At 32.0% G+C, this 23,412-nt stretch overlaps 1 protein-coding gene across 1 annotated transcript in view; it reads left to right on the top strand.

The window, feature by feature from the left end:
- The window catches only part of LOC124369485 (putative neural-cadherin 2), a 119,181-nt gene extending 96,029 nt beyond the window's left edge, over positions 1-23,152 (top strand). The window contains 7 exon segments of the mRNA XM_046827498.1: positions 309-422; positions 7,578-7,764; positions 9,064-9,253; positions 11,248-11,477; positions 16,446-16,649; positions 17,474-17,614; positions 23,094-23,152. Coding sequence (XP_046683454.1) covers positions 309-422; positions 7,578-7,764; positions 9,064-9,253; positions 11,248-11,477; positions 16,446-16,649; positions 17,474-17,614; positions 23,094-23,152 — 1,125 coding nt within the window.
- The last annotated feature ends 260 nt before the right edge of the window (positions 23,153-23,412 follow it).

The following is a 23,412-nucleotide window of genomic DNA, read 5'->3' as shown; positions in this document are numbered from 1 at the left end:
AGATGTAACTTAATATTACTATCAGCTGATAGCTTGTTAACAATTGCTTGATCCGTGCAGTCGGTCTAGCCTGGCCAGAGCCAGTTTATACTAGTATTGTATCAACTCCATAATCCAAGCCTGCTAACTGTAGTCGCTAGCTATAACCAAAAATTTTAATTATTACTTAGTGCTCATTTTAGTAGTACGTTCATTATTAATATAGATTATTCTGATATTATAAGACGACAAATAGTTTAGAGGACAAACAAATATAAGCCTTGATTATGCGGAGTAGGATAAATTAAGAAATGACGATGCTTTTGCAGATCAGTGAGAGTACATTGCAAGTGAGGCTGAACCTAAACAGCCTGCAACCTCAGGAGAGAATATTGAGCCTGCTACAAGTCAAGGTGGACGACGGCAGGTGGCATTTAGTCAAGGTAACCCTGGATGACCCTGTCGTTGGTTATATTTCGTTAACTGCTACAAAAATTTCAACATTATTCTATGCTTCGAAACTTATGAAATGTAAATGAAAACCGATAAAAACAGTCTCTTTACTTTCCAACATAATCTGAAAGTATTTATAGTAATATAGTGGTCTAAGACTGATGCCTCTGGACATCAGTACCGGGCACTACGAAATGCAGTACCTTTATAAAATAATTATCACCTAAGAAATAGAAGCTCTATAAGGTATGATCAAAAATAACTGAACTAAGGATGTTGTTAATTTATTATTAAATATAATATTTGTTTCCAACATGCCTTTGTGATGAAAAATAAGCCGGGCCCCAGAATACAAGTATACGAGAGACTCAAAATGTGCAACAGTACGCTCCCCTAAGTGCTTGCAACGGTTTGCAATATAAGGGGGTCCATTTGGTTACGACCCCACTGACCACTCTTTGTCACGTCTATGGACGTGGGACATTCTGCGACACTCGTGTGACTTATACTGTATACTATTTCGGTTTCCTCAAATTCAAGACTGACTAAAAATACAAAACATATATCAATATAAGTTAATGACTTACTTATGTTAGCTGGGTAATCCTACATCACATAATATATCAGCGGTACATCCTTTATGTGTAATGATGTTTCACTTATCCCTCTACCTACGTTGGGCTACATATCAGGTATATGTTGTTTCTATTAACGTACAACCCTCTTGGTATAAATTTTATTATGATGTTTTATTGCTTTTTATTTGAAATATAAAACATTTGTGCACTTAACCTTAGTTTATGGATTTGACAATTGAAGAACTTCCAAAACTGTGTTTCAATTTTGTTACACTTAATTATAGAACAATCCATTACTGTGATATGCTTTCAGTCATCCATTGTCAATGACAACCACTAAACACACAAAAAAATTAAATGTTTCCATATGGTGGTTTAGGGGATGTGAATTTTGAATAACCAGTAAAAACTGAGTTTTTTCTCCTGAACTATTTTCTTTACATTTTATATGGTATTTTCGAAAATTCCTAAACGTCGTAGTCACCTTACATCTTTTTACGGCTCTTTATAGACGGATATCCGCTCTATCCTGTATCGCGCCTGTTGTATCTACGAATTCTCTCTTGCAGTAAACAAATGATAGTTTATCCTTCTTTTCCTTATTCTTGAATTATTTGTAACAGTGTTCCTGTGCTGGCATTAACTTACCAGTTTCCTTAATGACCAGTTAACTTACCTTTTCTCAATAGGCTTGAATCTTTGGAACCTCACTAGGTTCACATGATATTTGATCTTGCAGCCTTACCATGTAATATACACTCTCTCTTTTACCTCTAGCATTTTTTAAGTATTATACAGGGTGAGTCAGAAATATGGTAAAATATTTTAAGACGTGATTGTAGAGCTAAAAATAAGAAAAAAATGTTATATAAAGGTAGGTCCGGAAACGCTCGATTACTGAGTAATGGCTGGCGAAAGATTTTGCTTTGTTTTCAGTTCACCTAGTGAAATTAAGTGATTCTGAAAGGTTTTGTTCTTAATTTTTAACTCAAATAATATGGATGTATAAATAAAATCACCTGAAAAATCAATATAAAACCACACTAGAGGTTGTAGTGTGAACAGTTTTTGAGAAAAAAGTATGAAATTCGCCAAAAATCTAATAAAATAAATACCGTCTTAAATGTTTGATGTCGAATAACATTGTTAAATGACCCATAAACAAATTGTTTTTCCTAATACAGATTGTAGAGAATTTAATTCTGAAAACAACCGTAATAAACAAAGTTAGCTAAATGTGAAAAAAAGTTATGATATTGACTCCTCACGTATCACACTACACAGCAAACTTTTGCTGTTTTTATAATAAGGAATGAGTATCAGATTGGTAACAGCTGGTAATAATTAATTATTTAAACAGCAACTGTTTAAACATTTTTAAATAATAAATAATCAGCTTGGCATTTATTATTAGATGACATATGTCACCTCATTGTTGAACAAAACAACAAACTGTAAAGATACTATGTGCTTGAGTTAAGTATTTTAACCAGTTATTTCCATCCATTTTATTAGTGATTTTGTGTTGTGTGTTTCATTTATTAAAAATGAATGTTAATATTCATGTGTATTCAAACTCTGATTTAGCAGACATGCATTTTAATGTATGGTTTGGGACGCTACAATAGTACATCAGCAAGACGTCTGTCTAGCAAGAGAACTTTTCTAACAGCAGGTGTCAAAGCGCAAGATTTTTGCAACTATTCATCAACGCCTATTTGAAACAGGTTCTTTGAAGTGTTCGGAGCATAGTAATGCAGGCATCGCCCGATCATTGTAGGATTGTTGAATTAGAAGAGTTGGTTCTTAATAAAATTTCTGATTATCCTGAAAAGAGCACTAGAGAATTGTCACTACAGTTCAATGTCAGCCAATCTAGTATTCGGAGAATACTACACGAGTACCAGTTACAACCCATACCACTTCCAGCATGTCCAAGCAACTCCATGTTCCAGCAACTCGTTTGCCACAAGACTACGCTACCCATGTTGTTTTTGTCGATGGCTTCTGTTAAAATGTGCTGATCCAAACTTTTTGAATACAATTTAGTTTTACCAATGAGGCTCAATTTACAAGAACAGCTATCATTAAATTTCCATAACAACCACATTTGGGCAGAACAGAAATCCTCATGGCAATTAAACCTAATCGCCCACAATATCAGTTTTCAGTAATGTTTGGGTTTGAATCTTAGCAGATCATTTTGTCGTATTCGTGCTTCCTACCAGGCTTAATGGCGTGGTGTACTTGAACTTTTTAAGAGACGAGCTACCTAACCTGCTTGATGATGTACCTCTGCATTTACGCCAAAACATGTGGTTTATGCATGAAGGGGTACCTGCACAATACGCTCTGGCTGTTTGAGGACACCTAAATGAGAGTTTCACAAATCAATCGATAGGCCGACCAGTTTTTATGGCCTGCAAGATCACCAGACTTAAATCCTTTGGACTTTTTTACCTTTGGGGACATTTAAAAAACATTAGTTTACTCTTCCCCAATAGGTACCATTGAAGAACTCCGATTAAACATTTCTAATGGAATAGAAACCATTAAGCAGACACCTGGAGCTTTTGAACGGGTTCCGAAACTTGATGAGATGACGCCTGAACGCGTGAATTTTGAACAATGGAGGTCATTTAGAGCATCCGTTTTAATCTTCCGGTGAGACTAAAAGCGATTGTAGATGTTTATTGTATTTAAAAATAAAATGTTTTAATTAAAAATGTTTATTTTTCACCAGCTGTTAGCATTCATATACTCATTCCTTATTATAAAACAGCAAAAGTTTGCTGTGTAGTGTGATACGTGAGGAGTCAATATCATAACTTTTTTACACATTTAGCTAACTTTGTTTATTACGGTTGTTTTCAGAATTAAATTCTCTACAATCTGTATTAGGAAAAACAATTTGTTTAATGGTCATTTAACAATGTTATTCGACGTCAAACATTTAAGACGGTATTTTTGTTATTAGATTTTTGGCGAATTTCATACTTTTTCTCAAAAACTGTTCACACTACAACCTCTAGAGTGGTTTTATTTGATTTTTCAGGTGATTTTCTTTATACATCCATCTTATTTGAGTTAAAAATTAAGAACAAAACCTTTCAGAATCACTTAATTTCACCAGGTGAACTGAAAACAAAGCAAAATCTTTCGCCAGCCATTACTCAGTAATGGAGCGTTTCCGGACCTACCTTTATATAACATTTTTTTCTTATTTTTAGCTCTACAATCACGTCTTAAAATATTTTACCATATTTCTGACTCACCCTGTATATATTGCAAATTTACCTTATTGATTATGTTGGTAAAAAAGTGTTCTTGATAGTTTTATTTTGTTTTCATAAAAGTATTAAATGATAACACCGATTTTATTGGTCCTGAAGATTTTTTTTTAATTGCTTGAATAGTTGGTATGCTTTTGTTTTTTACAAGATAAGTAATAGTATTTATAATTTAGAAAATAAAATTAAACATTAATACATTTATTGTTTACTAAGGTTTCAGTTTACATTTCATTATAGTTAGAATCTCGTAGGTGCTTTTTCAGTTAAAATACCCATAACAGAACATTTATCCCAGCCTAACACTCTGCTATACGTGTACTCTCCTTCCTTCAATATTTCGCCCTCCTGTCTCCTCCTCATATTTGTGTTTTAATTTAAATTCTTTCAAAAATTCTACTTTCTAGGTTTCACTGCTATTTATATTTGTTTCATAAACTTCTGATGTCATTTCTTTGTCCTATTCTACACACTTACGTAATAGGAAACTATTAGCTTTGTTGAATGCAGCTATCTGCAGTATTTTTTGTTCTTTCCTCCTAATCTGCATCCAGCATCACTCCGTTTTCTTGTACTGTACACTCTTATCACTTTTATTCTAAAATCAGCATATTTCATAATATTCATTTCAATGTTTTACACACTTCATTACCCTCCATCTTCCTGGATCATGAATAAATGTTACGGTAATAAAAAAAATACCGGACATTTATTTCCTGTCACTTTTGGAATTTTTAATCATGTATTGCTTCCTTTTTTGGCTTCCGCATAAGACCGTTCTGTAGACACCGTGCACTCCTAGGTTTTTCATATTTCCTCTCTCAGTTTGTCTTATTATTTTCACTACATCCGTTTGTTCCTCCACCCAGGTATCCCGAACCCATTCTTTTCTTGCCCTAATTACTTATTTTCGTATCGATCCCATTAATTTTTCCAGCTTTTCCATTTGGGGCTTTGAAATGATATGTTTTTCTGTAGTCTGCTTCGCCCACTTAAAAACGGAAATCGGCACTACTGCTATATTTTATAATGGATACTTTTATATAACAACTCCTTCCTCTAGTTCCATGATATCCTCAGCCCTCGGATTTTACAGGTGGGTCCATTTTACATACGTCTCAATCTCTGGACAGCCTCTTTTTCGTCTTAATAGTTTTCTTCTTTTGATTTTATCAGATTGCTCGTGCTTGCCGAAGGTAATCTTTTGAATATCACAGATTTTTATAAGCATCATTTTCATCACTTTGTGTTATTTTCCACCCTCTTTGCTCTCATTTCGTTTGCTCTTTTATAATCTTCTGCCATTGCCTAGAAATTTATTTCTTCTATTTTTTCCCAGAAATAAAAACCCAACTTTTAAACACGACTATTGTACACTACTTCGTGTCAAAGACGGGCATTACCAAATTATACGAATTTCATGAACGATTTTTAAGACCTCGGTTAATGGGAGCTTTCAGCCAAATATTACTCCAATGCCTTCCTATAGCACTGTAGCTTAGACCGAACCTCTTAGGAAATCCGTAAACCCACATAGCATAGTTGCAATAGTACGAATTGCTCATAGTTTCTCGACAATAATTTACCATTTTTAAAGCATGGCTTTTCGCGTGGTGAGGCTACTTTCTTAAACAGCATCTTCTGATGTCAGTTTTACGTTAGTAATAGAAATTAATTTTAGGAAGAATGAATATAAACTATCACTACCGCTTATTAATTGATTTTATTTGTGAGGAAACAATTCTTTATTAGTTTTTAAAATAACTAAAGTATTCTCTTTTTATAGATTAGTTCCCATCGTAGATAATTTTTGTAATTTACATTACTTACCAAGTAATTTCATCCCTTATCTGATCTCGACGTCATTATATCAAAGTTTCTTTTCTCTGAAAAGACTGATGTTATTTTCTATACAGTAACCTAAACGGCACTACTTAGAATATTTTTACTCAATGAATTAGTTTATTTCGGGATCACTGAGTGATACCAAATAGCCTTTATTTTTGATTCCAGTTACAGTGAGCATTGAAAAAGGCAAGTAGCACAAGCCTCTTACCTTCAACTGCGTTGGCCATGGCATGCCTTAGAGGAGAGTTTGATTTACTTGAAGTTATTAAATAAACCATTAAATAACATTAATGTCAATGGTTACATAATCACTCCTATATTATTTTAAACACTTTTGTTTAACCTCTTGTAAATGTACGTTAATTACAAGGTTTATTGAATAAAAACCGCAAGTGTAGTTCTAGATTTGTATACATTTTAACTTCTGGTTCTGGGGATTAAATGAAGGTTACACGCTGTTTTGAAGTAATTACCAATAAGTTATTATTTCTTGATATTTTAGCAATCTGAAAAGGGTTTTATAAACCTCTTTAAGTCGAGTTAAATCTATTTTCTGAAGTTTTATACTCTTATTCATCTTTAGTGAACATTGTACATGTATATGCTTATTATTTTATTAGAATACAATATACAGTGCAATGGAAATTATTCATGTACTTTTATATCAGAAATTAATTAGAAAAATTTAAATAATAGCATACAAATTATTACAAATTATGATTTTCTAATGAGATTCCACAGGTAAATAATGGAAAATTTAGCTCCATAACATAAAGGCTTTTCGTTTTAAAAGTTTTAAATGTGAATTATAAAAATGCATGATACTTTAATTGTGAGTAAAAATTTTGAAATTATTGAAAGAGTGTATGTATTTAAATTACAATATAATAATCAAGTTCCAATAAGCGATTTTGATCAAGATTGTTAGAAAATAATTAAAAACATTGTTTTAATAAATGGTTATAAATTGTAAATGTAAACGAATAAATGTGGATTAAGTTTTAAAAACAAGAAAATGTAACATAACTTTCAAAGATGTTATTACTCACCAGCGGGTTAGAATATATTTGTTGTATCTTAATTGTTAGCCTTAGAGTGTTAGAGTTACAGATAGGAGTCTGGAGTTATAGACTGCTGTAAAGCAAGAAATATAATTCAAGCAAGTATCATTAATATTTAATAATTGATAAGGAACGGAATTAGTAACAAAATAATTTACAGAATTTATTTTACTACTTGTAATTGTTGTTGTATGAAAAATGAATTTTGATGTCCCAACAAGCAAATTCAAACCAGTATTTAAGATATCACAGAGATTTAAATTACATTATTTGCGGGTTTATATGTAGACCAAAATTTTATTAAGATTAGATTCCGTTACAATATTTTAATAATGAAATTTGATAAGTTGCATATAATTTTCTTTTAGGTGTCACGTTTTGGATCTGCAGTAGTTCTGCAGTTGGATGGTGGGGAGGGCAGGCGATACAACGAGAGCTTCCTGTTCCGAGGACACCAACTGCTAGAAGTAGACAAACAAGAGGGTGTGTTTGTCGGTGGTCCAACTCACCACATCGGGCTCAGCGACAATCTGACAGTCTCGTCCTTTCAACACGGTAGGAAATATACTACAAAGAGTCATTGATCGTAAAGAGTGGCAATCTTAGAAGTCAATGGAACGGTAACGGTAAGAGCTTTTTGATAACGGTTGTTTTAAAGCTTTACTCGGTGCAAACGGTATAATAAAGTGACTCTTTACGTAACAAGTGTTCAAATTTATTCTGGGTTTTTAATTGTTCATTTGCTTAAAAATGTACTCCTCTCTACAAAGGAAACTATTGTTTATATAGCTAAGCGTATGTGTTTCGTTTCTATACATAATATATTTAAATACTTAACATTATTTGATACACTAGAAAGCGTTATATAAAAGTGCGAAAAGAGTTTTTGTGTGAATGGTTTTCTTTAAATTTTCCAAGGAATAAGAACCCAATGAATAATTTTTGTATATAATTATTGGTTTCAGGTGGTAAAATATTATAAATATGTGAATCTTATCACCTCGAAGTGTTCTTTGTAGTATTGTGTATTTAATAAGTGAGTAATAAACTGGTCTAGCTGTAAACGAGTCATAACTGCCTTTTCCACCAATAATGAAAGTGAAAGAACAATGAATGTGAATATATATAAAGGTCTGTGTATTTCTGCTTTTGGAAACAATTAAATGACGTAAATTAATAACTTTGTACTCTGTATCATTTTAATCTATTACATAAGTAAAACAATGGGGAAACAACGTCATACTAGTACTATATAAGAGAGAGGAATAATAAATAGTTTATATTTATTACACTGAAAAAATTTGTCGTGTATTTACAGTAAACACTTTTACTCAAAACGTCTCCTTGAGAACTAACTAAATGGTAGCTAAAATATAAAAAGATAGACATTTTTTGGGGATAGTTTCTGGCTATACATAATTGTTCTGCGTGGTGAACTTAAACGTTTAAAATGTTTAATACGCTTAATATTCTTTTTCATGCGTTTTAGATGATTCCGATAAAAACATATAAATGAGCTATTTTCGATTTTATAATATCTTTTCTAAAGATTTCCTCAATAAGAATAACAGAAAAGGGAGTTGGAGATACTGTGCAATAGTTAGTCGACCTTCTCTCTTATCCAAATGAGACGAAACCAACAACGGCTGCTGTTATATCAATTGTTCGTCTTGTGCCTGAGATCTACATTTGAAAGAAGGTATTCTGAGCTATTACTAGCGTTCCTCCAATCCTGCTTGTAAACTTTTCAATTAACAGTGTTTATTGTCATTTACTGTTGACACAATGTTTATAAACCAATCACTGAAAATACAAACACTCATTCATATCATTATTAAAATTTTACGTTTTTAGGCTGCCTGGATGACATACGAATAGAAGGTAAACATCTACCTCTGCCGCCAATGATCAACGGCAGCCAGTGGGGCCAAGTAGTGGCGTTCAGAGGAGTCGAGAGTCTTTGTGTATCTCGCAGTGTGTGCGCCAAGGTACGGTGCCCGGACACGTTTGTCTGCCAAGACATTTGGAATGATTACGTATGCACGTAAGTATATGATATTTTTCTGCTAATTGAGTGTAGGCTAATTATAAATTTTTGCTTGACAATTATTTTGGTAATGGTTTTGTTACTCTATACCCTATTTGGACATTGGTAAACGATAAAATTTTATACGGGGTACTTTAAATACAGGGTGTTCTTTTGAAAACTTCAAACTCGTATTAAAAGACTTATAGCCAAAGTATCAACATTCTGTAAACAAATTATGTATTATGGTACAAAGGAAATTGAAATCGGCCAAGCCGTTTGGTATCAACAGGCAATAATGTAATTTCTTACACAACAATTAATAGTTTGCAAACTACTGTACTACTGCTAATAACAACAAAATTACTCATTGAATACTGTTGTAAATCCTTTGTAAACTTCAAATCAAATGTTGAAATTGGTAGCCATTGTTGTTCCAGCAAAAAAATGAACTATTTTCAAATTCTTGCCTGACCTTTCTAAAAGTTTCTCCGATTAAGCGTCTGCACTCAGCAGTGATCCTGTTTTTAAAGTTTTGAACTCCGGTGGGATGTGTTTTAAAATTTACTGAGATTTCAAGTGATCCCACAAAAAAAATCTAAGGGTTTTAAGTCTGGAGACCTTGCCGGCCACTCAATTGATCCTCTTCTACCGATCCAGTGATCCGGGTAGTGTGCATCTAGCCATTGTCGCAGGAAGAGCATAATGTGGAGGAGCTCCAGCTTGTTGAAAATAAAACATTTCCGCATCTATGTCTTTTAATACGAGTTTGAAGTTTTCAAATGAACACCCTAAATAGTCTTTTGTTATGCTTAACAGGTTTAATTTCCCATCATACAACACTTTCAATATACAACAAACTTTATGGTTGAAGTACATGCCATAGTACGTGACTCCTGGATTAAGTGATGGTTGATTCTTGATCGCCGCATCGGTAATACAACAACCTACTAAGAAATAATAACACAAAAAAGGTATTCGCTGATCTGTGTCAGCATATTAGGCTGTACAATGGATTAAGAAATTCTGATGAATGGTGATTTTGCTAACGTCATTCCTACTAGCAAACTATTATACTTCAAATTTGGATTTATATGGTTGTCAAAATGTTAATACCGTATTTATATTACCAACTTTTAAGTGTTGATAATTTCCGTGTTCACTGCTGTTATTAATCTTAAACACAGTTGAATAACGAATTCCGTGGCCAAGAATCGTGCACACTAAAAATATTCGATATTAGTAGTACTATTATACTTTCGAAATAGAGAAAACCTCATAGACTGGTTATCCTGATAGTTAGCTGCGTACTAAACCCTCAGTGCATGATTCTCGTTCGCTACTTGAGTTTCAATTACTTCTGTTACTGACAAAATCTGTTTAAGATGTACCTCTTCAGTCTCCTAGAACTGTTGCTGTGCCAGTTTCCAGCTGTCATTAAATAAAGTCGCTGTCAACTATTCGAATTAATGACTTAAAAGTATTTATAGTTTTATCATTTTTCTTTTAGGGTAGTTAATGACTACCATACGTCGTATGGCAGCTTTGTATTTTGCAAGCTTTTTATGTGGATTTAACCTTAAGGATTAGAGAGTTTTAAAACTAAGTAGGTGATTAGATTGTAGTTCTCAGAGCGTAAAGTTTTCTGTTTTTTCCAAATCTTTGACAGTGTAAGAGCTCACACGTTGCACTAAGCAGAATGGAGTTGAACTCAACCTTTACACATATATACACATATAACAGTATTATGCTCATGTAAATTAAAACTAAATAAATATCAATATCGCCATTTTTTTTTTATTTTATGTTCAATGTTTCATTTAGTTAATAATTTACTTAAATTATGATGCTATATAGTTTCGCAGGCATATTTAAGAATATAAAAATATTTTAAGTGGCGGACACAACAGTTGTTACACAAATTACTCGTGGCCAAAACGTGGCTAACTCCTCCCTGAATAGTGGTTACTACTATAAGTTGTTACTATGTTGTTTTTTGACTTGTTAAACAGATGTGGTGCTGATAAAGTGACGACAGCGGATGGGAAGGCGTGTGTGGAGCGCGACGAATGTCTGTGTGTGCATGGTGGCCTCTGTGTCAAGGAGCCTGGACACCGCTCTCGATGTGTCTGCCCTGACAGCTACCGAGGACAGCGTTGTGAGATAGCCCAAGAGAGACAGACACTACTAATAGGGATGGGCGCCCTGTTTACCATCGTCGGCAGTTTGGTTCTTATATTGTGTCGGTTACTCTATTGAATAGATTATGAGAAGATAGAAATAATATTTACAGCTCCCTAAATTAAAAAACAAACTATTTATTAGTTAAATATCATTCTTCAGATTGCATTTGTATTGAGATTCATTGTGTTACAAAGGGCTCCAATATAATTGAAAGGGATTGAGTTCAAAATACTATGAAGTGACACATATATTCTGACATTATTTTAGAAAAATGTAATTTTAATACTTTTTGATGTCAAACATACTTTAATAAATGCCCTAATTTGGGTAGTACGCACTAGAAAACTTCCAAAGTGTTATATTTGAAAATTATTTTCAAGATTTGTTCTACAATACAAAAAGACTTAACACTAGATTCTCATCAAAAAACGTTTGGATAGTGGTCATTAGGGGCTAGTGGACAGTAGCGCAACACGTTACTTACACAAAACATGATGCTGACATCTACTGAATGCGATTAGATCTAGGCCACAATTTACTTCTAAAAATCGCTATGAACAATAATTATTGGATCACAACATATAAGTTCAGACTGTTTTTAGATGAATACTAAAACGCAATAGACACGTCGTCAGTGGGGGGGGGGAGTAACGCGACAACGTAGAAATTACGGTTGTTTACCTATAATTGACTTTTATTTCGTAAATTAAAGTTCTACTTAAATCAATTGAAAATTACAAAGGTTTTATAAATACAATTCCGAATCTTTTTTAAATTTCACTAATATCAATGAATTTAAAATTGTGTGGCAGTTTAAAAGGGAACTGAAACTAAACAGTTTCCTTTAAGTCACACAATTAATTTTATATGTGTTATTAAGGGGGGGGGGGTAAGTGTTTGAAGTTTTTCTCAAATAAGTGGTTCCATAGCATCTTTACTTTGAAAAGTTGATTTATTTGTTACTTCGGATGCTTAGCATATCAGGGACGTAAGAGAAAGGTGCCTGATGTTACTGCTGAGGAAATTTTGGGGTATTTTGTCTTAACGTATAGGCCCTAAACTCTTGAAAGCCTATATCTGATTTAAGCTTTTATATCGAAAGTAAGAACAATTATAAGAGATAATTGATAGCACTTATTTAAAATACCGATGTCATAAAATATAAGAAAACCGTTTACAATTATAGATACTAGTACATTACTTGTTTCTTATATAGTTTATAATAATCAAATACTATAAAAATAATATAAAATAATTATTAAAGCTACGCTACCCTAAAGGTAATACGTTTAAGAAAGAATCTTTTAAACATTCTCCTACGTTTCAATTACTACCTATATTGTACAATAAATTGAATAACATTATACTGTAAATGAATACAGCTTTAAATGGGGAGTATAAGAAAAAGTGTTATCATGTTTTTTTGACAATACAGACTAATTCGTAAAGAAAAAAGTATTTTAACAGTCCCAATAATACAACATTGTATTAGCGAGATCAATACTTACAAACGTTAATGGCAGACAAGTCTAAGAGAGAACACACCACTGTTTAATATACAAAAAAAAAACAGGGTACCGTTTTTCTCCAATATTACTAAGTAAAATCCGTGGGGTATTAATATGCATTACTTATAGTATACGAGTCATTAAAACCTTCCAGGTTTAAAACTAAATAACTTCAAATGCCATTTAGGATGGAAAGTACTGCAAGAACGCTAAATTTACGAAAGAGAAAATAGAAGAAGTTTTGCTTCACTTCGGGTTCACTCTCTTCTTCTTGAAGGACGCCTAACGCTTACGTGACGCTTAATATGACTCGTCAGTTAAGACATTATTCCACAGACTCTTTACCCTTGTTGCATAACGTAGAGATCTCATAATTACTCAATTCAATACGGGTATTGATTACTCAAGTACTGGATTTGATTACCCAAGCCAAAAATCCTATGTAATAAGAAAGAGTTATTGCCTGTTAACATTGCAATCTGTCTACATTTTTAGTTGGGTTCATTTTAGACATAGTCAAAGGTTTTTTCTGTTATTCGAAAGGATGTATAAAACCCTAAAACCATGGTCTGCCACTGCTTCCTATAATTTACATCTACCTTTCGGAAACCAATAGGGCACATGTCGATCTTGATTTCAGGCAAGTAAGAGAGAAATGAAATTGTTGTACTCTTAGTAGTAGGTTTGCCTATAACAACGCTTTGGAGTTACTAAACACTTATATATGGTACACTTATATTACATAACGTGCTATAAACTGTACTGGTATCATTGCAAATGAACTATGATAAAATAGCTACAGTTTCATAGGGTGATCTTTCGTACTTGATATCAATGGTGTGAACAATTCTAAATTATTTAAAAAATGTTCAAGAAAGGCTCTTATCACCTTATCGAAAAATAAGAACTTTTCCTTTCAGGGGAAACAAAATTTACAAATATAATGAGTAATCGCACTGGTAGTTTACCTTGAATGAAACATGATTGTCAGTCATGATTTAATTGAGATAAAATATAGTATTTTTTTGACGTGACAACGTCTTAAATTAGGTTGCGGCTCGGAGTCACTCATGAAAAAGTGTAACGCCCGGTAACGTTACGATGCCCGTCCAGTGGGTCCGCCGCACGGGATCCGCACGGGATAAAGCAGATAACTGTGGGTCCGCCGCACGGGATAAAGCAGATAACTATGTTTATTCGTGAAAATGGGGAGTGCTTAGATTCGTCATTTACAACAACTACAACAATAAAGGTAAATAATTGTACACTGATATTTCATTATCGTAAACTATGATTGATTGATTAATTGTTAGATTGACACAAAAGTTGAGAAACTGAGTTTATAGGTTATGTCATACTATTGACAAATGTTGATAGCGTTAAGTAAATTATTAGTTTAAATCACTCTGCAATCAATCGTAATTCAGTCGATTGAGAAGAAACAGCGCGTATTGCTAGTCAAACATTTAAAATAACAAATTATAACCTCTAACCTGTCATAACAGTGCGACCAAACAAACGAACTAAACCGACCAATCACCACGCGCGAAGTTAGAATTTAACTGTGTTTAGCAAGAATTTCAAATTCCAATTTTAGTAAATGTTTTATTCAACTTTACCATTTACAATAACAAATTTTAATTAATTTCAAATTATGTACAATGTTTTAGTAAACAAAATATATTTCTATAGTTAAAATTTGTGCAATTCTTATTTTCATTCAATTCCTTGTTCCTATTGTGCAATTTAATAATATTCATATCAATAAATATTCTACCGAGAAAAAGACGTTGTCACGTAAAATCTTCGCCCGTAAAACCGACTTTACAGGCAACCATATTTTTTTATATATTACAAACAACTATAATTTTTAAAGGAATGGTGTATAAGCTTTTTATGATATAACAAAATGAGCTTCATTTTCAATTTACATGCAAATATCGGATGACAACTAATTCCTAACCTAGTGCTACATTTCGACGTAAATATATCAGCATGTGTGTTCTCTCAAAAATATCTCTGTATATGTATCAAGTATGTATGGGGTTCCCACTGAAATACACGCCGGAATCAGCCACAGGCAAGAGGCTGACGTTTTCTCCAGCAGTGTTCTGTTAGGGCTTGACTAAGACTATACTACAAACAGGGCTACTGAGGTTTGTTATTTACGTAATTTTAACCAAAGGTTTCGTAATATTTTCAAATCCCAATACCAATCTCAATGTTTACTTGGTACTTATTATGACTACAATGTTGACGGAAGTAGTTATTTTTTTATAGTTTCTACAGCTGTGCCAGGAGGTATACAATGTTCCTCGATATAGGCGTAACTCTGGAAAGAGTTGACTACAGGTTGCAACTAACACCATCAAAATGTTGGATGACAGTAAAGTTCACTGCACTCATTTGTGTTATAATAGTAACTCCTATAATATCTGGAGGAATGGCCCTATTCCAAATTTTTAAGTTAGCAAAAGATCACGATATAATTATTTCACGTATCGTACTTATTTATTGCTGGATGGCTACATACTGTCTTCAAGCCTGTATATTAGTCCACTTCCACGAAATCACTCACTGTATTGCCGCGAGGTTCAGACTAATTAACGCTAGGATCAGACATGAAGTAACCATTCAGGTAGAGACAGATACTCCAATAATAAGATCAAGACTAAAGATGAAATAAAAACTGAAATAATTGCAAAAAAGCGTAAAAATTTACTAAATGAAGCCAGACCTTGTTTGTAAAAGATTTTTATAAGAAAAGAACATCAAGTTTTTTGTAACTAATTACATCCAAAACAGTCGTTTGAAATATAAAATTTAAATTCGATGGCTTTTTAATACAGCAATGGTTTATTACATTCTTTTATTTTACAGAATCTTTCTTATACGTCTTGAATATCTAAAATATCCTCACTTTAACAGATTTACTATGAGATTAAAGATAGTACACAATTTACAGCAGTTACTATCCATCTCGTAAACACATCAGGTCGAGTGAGATGAGTTAGTTTTCTTTCTTCCAAAACCAATTCTACGTTATTGGTTTATCCCTCATACTTATTGCATTTACCTGGGATACGATGGGATCACTAATCTACTACAATAAGATAGATAGAGCGTTTAAGTAATGTTAATATAACGGAAACAGAGAGCCGGCACGAGCAATCAATGTAATTTTCCAAAACGCAATCAGTTTTTAATAATAAACTCCTTCAATGTTAATTATTTCCACATTTGGTTTTCAACCGTATACTACACTCCACTTTCAAAGTATTTGTTGATAACATTATGACAAAGTATTTGACAGAACCTTTTATGATAAGAGTGGGCTGTTTAAAATAAACAACGGAATAACGATTTTAGTAGAATCTTAAAAAGTAAGAGAATGGGCCAGCTTAAATAGGTTTTTTTATTTACTTACGTAGTAATAACATTACGAGCGTAGATATACAAAAGATATGGATTTTTCATTATAAATGCTTATTTTGTTGACTTATATTTTATTATTTCAGTATTTTTGGTGCTGTTCGTGGCCTTCACCCGAAGACGTGTGGCAACCATCAAGAAACCAAACGAAGACGACGTTCGAGAAAACATAATCAGTTACCGTGACGAAGGTGGAGGAGAGGACGATTTAAACGCTGTAGATCTCCTGCCGCTTGGAGAGATTAGCAGAAGCGAGAATCTGAAACGAGAACCTAAGTCTAGATTACAAGGTGAATTCTCAATTACTTATCCTACAATTGTCAATATTCGCATTAAAAACTGAACATGACATAATTATATGAGAACCAGTTTGAAAAACGTTTGCTTAAAGCGGTGCTGCCCAAAATACATGTACCATTGCCTCATATTAACTCCATAACATGTAGTAAATATTATTTAATAATATTCAGAATTATTATTGTTTCATTTAACGCTTTTTAAGAAATAAACTAACAATATAATTTAAAAAATAAAAGCTTTTGCAGTTCTATCTAGCAATCTTACAACATGGCATATAGTCAGTTTAAAATTTTGAGAAACATATTTTTATGCATTTGTTTGCGCACAGTGTTTGCGTTATTTAGTAAAAGTTTTGTTACATAATTTTAAAAAAAGAAGAAGACGATCCTGATTTTAACCTTATTCCCTTCATCCTCATTGGCCTTTCAGATGATCCTTTCGAACAGGATAAGGAGGACAGTCAGTATAGTACACGGTCTATGATACTGATAAAAATAGAATGGCCATAGACTTAAAATCCGATTCCGTGGACCATACGTACTAATTACTGCTTTTCATTGCAAAACAGAGTTACAACATATGGTTAGTTCAACGTGTGAAGATTCTTTGCATGTTTGGGCTGATAAATGTAAAACTTTGATATAATAGTTTTAATGTAATTTATGTTATATCACTGTAGCTCATCTCCCACTGGATAGCGACGGATTAGAAATTGGAGATTTAATTTTTTGTATTGATTTACTTTGGTATCTTAATATGATGAAACCAATAAAATTCTTTCTACTACTCTCATAACACATCCAATAATTTGCAGTGCCCGAACTGATAGAAGGAGCCCGCCAAGAGATGCGCTTGGATATCGATTTGGTCCCTCCGCCTCCGGATGACCTTCGATATTACGCCTTCGAGGGAAACTGCAACAGTGTGGCAGGATCTCTTTCATCTTTGGGATCTGGTAGGTAATTTAAATACTTACAAATGTATTGATGGACATGACATATACAGAGTGACTGAGAATTAATTTACCAAGATAACCAAGTGCTGCGAAGGATCTCTTCTTCTTGTTGTACTAAGTGACTAAATGTACAACCCTAATTGTTTGTTTTGCGTTTGTTGTTGACATAAACAAATTGGGAAGAAAACTGACATTTTCCAAGGTTCAGTCTTACAAGAAATCAGTAAGACTAAGTTTTGAGATCTACAGCCTGATCTATTTTTCATGTGAATAAATAACCTAACATATTGTTGAAATCTATGTTAAAATAAACAAATCATACCATAGCATTGCAGAAATTTGTTTAAATATTTCGTTTCAGCCCATCTTAAATTTGTATAACACTCTATAAAAGGTTTTCAACCTACTGGGTTTGATTTTCATGATGTGCCTGTAACATTTCAGTATTAATATCCTCATGTGAGAATAAATATCAAAGTACTAGTACTAGTAGTATGTTATTATTACTGAGTTTGAAAGTTGGTGTTATAGTAATTACTAGACCTAGAATTTTTCGAATGAATTCCTTTGCTTTTAGTGAATTCTTTTAAAACACGTCTAAAACATTTTCATAAAATAATGTACACAAGAATGGATGTAAAGACATCTATTTTACCACCCTATTCTATCCAGTTTAAAGTGTTCCTCCTGCCACATCACTATCTTATAATAAACTTACCACATACCCCAACTTCGATTATTGTAATCAGAGTAGAAAGTTTTACAGTTTTACAGGTCCATTAATTAAAATATAAAAAATTGGATCACATGCACGGTTATTTAAAAATATATTTATTTCAAAACATTTTAACACGAATAAAAACAATTTTTAACATTTTAAATGTTTTTAAACCCAATTAAAATATTAAAGCTTCTATTGCCTCACCTTGGAATGACGATCTAATTATATAACATGATATTTGTTTTAAAATATAGACACATATGTTACTGTTAGAGAAAGAGCTAGTTTATTTATATCAAATATGAAATAATTTAACATGTATATAAATTATAACTACGAAGTCAAATGAATATGCGTTTTATATATTCTAGTATTCAGTGAACGGTTATGCCATGAAGAAATACTGGGCTGTTGCTGTAACGCTAAATGTAGTAACATTGTTTATACAGATTACTGCGGAAAACAGGAAGCTATTACAAGGGTAATACATTTAACAAATCTACACTACCGGTGATAATAGCTTTGTTGGGTAGGCTTATGAGGTGACGTTGATATATTGAGTATTCCTTTCATGTTCCCTTTGTGTTTTCTGCCTACGACTGTACCCGTCAATTCATATGCATTTTTTATGTAAGGAAATGGTCTGAAAATATGGTTGCCATTGTTGTAATCATTCACCATATTCAATAATGTCACTCATCTATTGTAAGAACGATGTAGTAGGCCTCTATTGACCTCGTTTAATGTTAACAATACAGCTGTTAAGCTGGTTTGTTTACTACTAAATCTCATCTTAGTTCAGTGCAACAATTAAATCATAGTCATTTCAAAATGTGGAAAATATTAACGATAAATTTATGAATGAACTAAGTTAATTTTAATTAACTTTCTTCTTCAAGGCACTTTTAAAATAAAATTTGTACAATTTCATCCGCGGAATGGTATTACTAGGTTATATTAATTTGAAACGAAACAATATATACAAAGCTTATAGCTTAAATAAAGCTATTGATAATACTAAAAAGTGAATTCGTGACTTTCAAATTTTCGTGTGTTTAGTATTACTGTCATATACTGTACTGCATTTAATTTGTGGATAAAATTGCTTTATTGAACTCGTCTATAGTGATATTTAAAAATTTCAGTTTTAGGTTATATTACAGACCACGAATATGATTTCCAGATAAGTTGATTTCAATCGAAATCTATTAGATAACGTTAGGAGAAGTATAAAAATGTAGATAAAATATAAAATTTCTTAAACTGCTGAAATACTTAAACATTTATAATTTATTTAGAATCAGGTTATTATGAATTTAATCACGGATTACCTATAGTTACTATACCATACATTTTAACACACAATTTACATGACGGTTAGAGTACTTTGCTTATAACTGCAAAAGCTTTTCCGATATGTTAAGTGTGTGTTATATGTGGTTAATTTCATGTGTTAGACCTCTATAATTGTACTTCCCCATAGTTAACTTCACAAAAGCGTTTTAACATATTTTCTTATATATGTTTTGTTAGGTAAATAATGTCTGAGCTGAAAATTTAATTTGAACCCAAATCTCTGAAACGGGCTGAAACAGTAAAAAGCTAACTAAAATATACTGGTTGGTGTAGTACTACAACTTATGATTTCAAACTACAGTATAACCTACTTTAATACTAAGGTTCCCTAACTGAGAAACCCTAAAATAGTCCGAAATCATTTAAGAGGAATGGAAAACTGTATTATATTAGCTACGTTACTTGTTGTTGTAGTAGCTAATATAATTGTCTTTCTAGAACTATTTTTGTTGATTTTTTTGTTCATAGCCTATATTTGTTTCGTGATTAAATTATTGTATATAGTTTATTCTTGATACGTGTGTTGTCTATTGTTAATTAATTATTGTTTATAGCTGTTTGTAAGGTATTTATGTTGACCCAATTAATTTATAATTATTAGCGTACAAGGAAAACTAAAAAATTTTAAAAAGTTAATATTTTCGTTTATATTTATATGCATTATATTATTGTATTTGTTAATTATCCATAGATGTTACTTGATCGCATGTTTTTTGTAACATTTACGTATATCAACAAATTGTGGTATTTCATCTATAGGTTATTATGAAGTTTTGTTTTTGTTCATATAGGTTCTTCATATTTTTTCAATCATCAATAAACTATATATTTTTAAAAGTGTATTGACTTTCATTGAAATAAGTAATGTTCGCAAGTAAATTTGTTTGGTCGAAGTCTATTGCATGATTTATTTAAAAACTGTGTTCCGCTAAAGCCTAATTTTTCATATATTGACGTTTCGTATGCCTTAATGGGTTCACCCATTTGTGTAGGTTTAAACTGTTTTATCTCCGAAATGTATTCCACACCATAAACGCATAGTAGTCTACCGATTGTACACAATTGAATTTTGACTTTCTCTGGTTTTTAACGATTCTTACATTTTTTAGATAGCATCAATAAAATCTTAATATATCATCTCTATTAGAGGATAACCGTGTTTTAATGGCTTTCCCTTGCATGTTAATAACAATTTGGGATGTTCTCAAACAAGACTTTCATCTTATGCGGCACAATCTGACACGTAACTTTCGACATGAGTGTTTTAAAAACTGCATTAATCTGTGCACCTATTCTCCTATAATGACTTTTAAAATGTTCCATTTTCTAAATTTCAGCAAATTTTATGTGATATTTAAATTATCCGATTAATTAATGTATGTTTTCAAAGATATAAACTTCTAGGCTGGATAAGCCAATTGGGTGTTAAGATATGAGTTGGTCAATGAGTAAGGCATGATAACCGAATGTTCTTTATTCCTATCTATATTTATATATGTGTACGAAATGTACACAACTGGTAATCGTCTATTTTTTTAAATACATACGGTAAACGATACGTTGCGATACATGGCATTTTTATATTTGAAGAATTCGTCTAATCTGTGTTTATCAGACCAAATTCACCAGTATACGTGGTAAACCAATAATTTGAGTTTTTTAGGCACCCCAACACAATCGTCTCAGGGTTTTTACATGCACAATTAATCTGCTATATATGAAAATGTTAAAATAATTACCACTCCGTTAGTTTTTGCATGGCTATTACCAAATTAAAAAGCAATTTAGCTGTCGGTTTGTGGAATTTATAAAAGTTTAACCAATATTAAATTACTGTATGTGATAATACTTAAGGACAAAAACTGCATTAATTAATCGTTACGTTTGTTACAGGAGATAGTACAGATTGTTTGAAAGAAGAAGGAAAGGACTGATCAAAGGATCTGTACAATTCAAACCAGAACCTTCCCGCCTAGTTGACCAGTGTGTACTGTACTGCTGGAAGTGAATTTATAATTGTTTTAAGAATATATCTTGTATTACTGAAACTGTGTTATTTAAATGACAACATATTGAAACTTTTAGATAAAAAAATTAATTCTGAAAAAGAAAAAATATACTGTATATATAGGTAGTCAGATATGCAATAAAATTGTGTACTTTATTTTCGTCTTATGCTATTCTGCAGATGTGTTCATATCAATTTGTAAAAACTTCAGTCACACAGAAACATATTGTAAGTGTTTAAAGTGGTCCACCAATGGCCAAGTAGAAATAAGAATAATTTTAATAATTTTAAAACAACCTTACTAAAAGTCTTTATGTTTGTACAAACTTTGATCTAATGTCGTACCTTTTTAAAAGTAAATAGTATATATAATTGTACTCTACTGATAATAATATGTTTTGTGATTTATGAGAGTTTTAATTTTTTTAGAAGACAAGTAATTTTATATTTCATTAATAGTTTCCAAAGTTATAAAATATTATGCGATTTTGCACCAAATTTGTAACTTATTTAGATTAAATATTTGTTTTAGAATAGTTTAATTATGTCTATTCCCAAATTCCATCCTACAATCTTACTTAGCTTATTACGTAAAACTGAAACCTATGCATATTTATTGGATGTACAGTATAACAAATTTCCGAATGTTCAAAAAAGTAGTATGAAAGACACTTTATAAACATATGAAACAATACTTGGTTAAAACATTATAGAATTATAGTAATTATTACTATTGCAAGTTTTTTTCTCACGTCACTTACTACGTAATACGATGTAATTCTTGACAAGATAAGATTACAAATAGTTGTTCGTAATGTATAAGTGACAGTAGTATTGTTCTATAACATATGACTATAAATTGACATTTGTAAAAACAACTCATTGTTGCTTTACTACGCAGACGTAAAAAACCTTCTCATGACGGCTATACAGGGGCAACTAAAAGTTGGAAGGTCCGTAGTGAGAAGTTGCATTGAAAAATATGTAGTTTATCTTATAAAACGCAAGTAAGCCAGAAAGTAAAATTAATTACGAGGAATTACGTAATGTGCAACACTAAATAAACGAAAGCATGTGAAACTGAGAAAAACTAAACAGTTAATGGATATTAATTTATCATTGTATTTTTATATCAACTTACGCATTGAAGCGTTTCCACGAAAACTCCGAAAGAGGCTTTTGTTGACATGACATTAAACAATTCACTTTACATATCTACTTTAACTTATTTAATATTAATTAAAAATATTAAAACAACACGTTAATAGGTGTAGTAAAATATACATATATTAATGAATAATAGATCTAAAATACATTTAATACAATAAATATTGAAATATTTACACCATGTTTATATTATCAAACATTGGAGTAAAAGCTAATTGTGAGCTTAGCTGCCGAAGTGGCCAAAGACGAGTTCTGCATTGTTACCCTACTGCTGTTGTCCTCCTGAACAAAACAGTATGGGTTTCAACGGGCAGCAATGACAAATAGAGAAGTTATAAAAAACTAAAAGTGAAACTACTTTTCTCGCGTGAAGTAATATTTCATTGTTCTACGGGCGCCACATGATCTTTTTATGATCGTACTGGTTGCTACTGAATTCCACCGTTACACCATCTTTGGATAGATAAAATAACAGTAATGCTGTAATCATGGGAATTTTGACACAAAAAGACGTTTTTGTTAATTTATACCTTCTAAAAACAGAAG

The sequence above is a fragment of the Homalodisca vitripennis genome, chromosome X, assembly GCF_021130785.1.
Source record: "Homalodisca vitripennis isolate AUS2020 chromosome X, UT_GWSS_2.1, whole genome shotgun sequence".
NCBI classification, from domain to species: Eukaryota; Metazoa; Arthropoda; class Insecta; order Hemiptera; family Cicadellidae; genus Homalodisca; species Homalodisca vitripennis.
The sequence above is the reverse complement of the archived record's forward strand: the minus strand, read 5'-3'. Positions and strand labels throughout refer to the sequence as shown.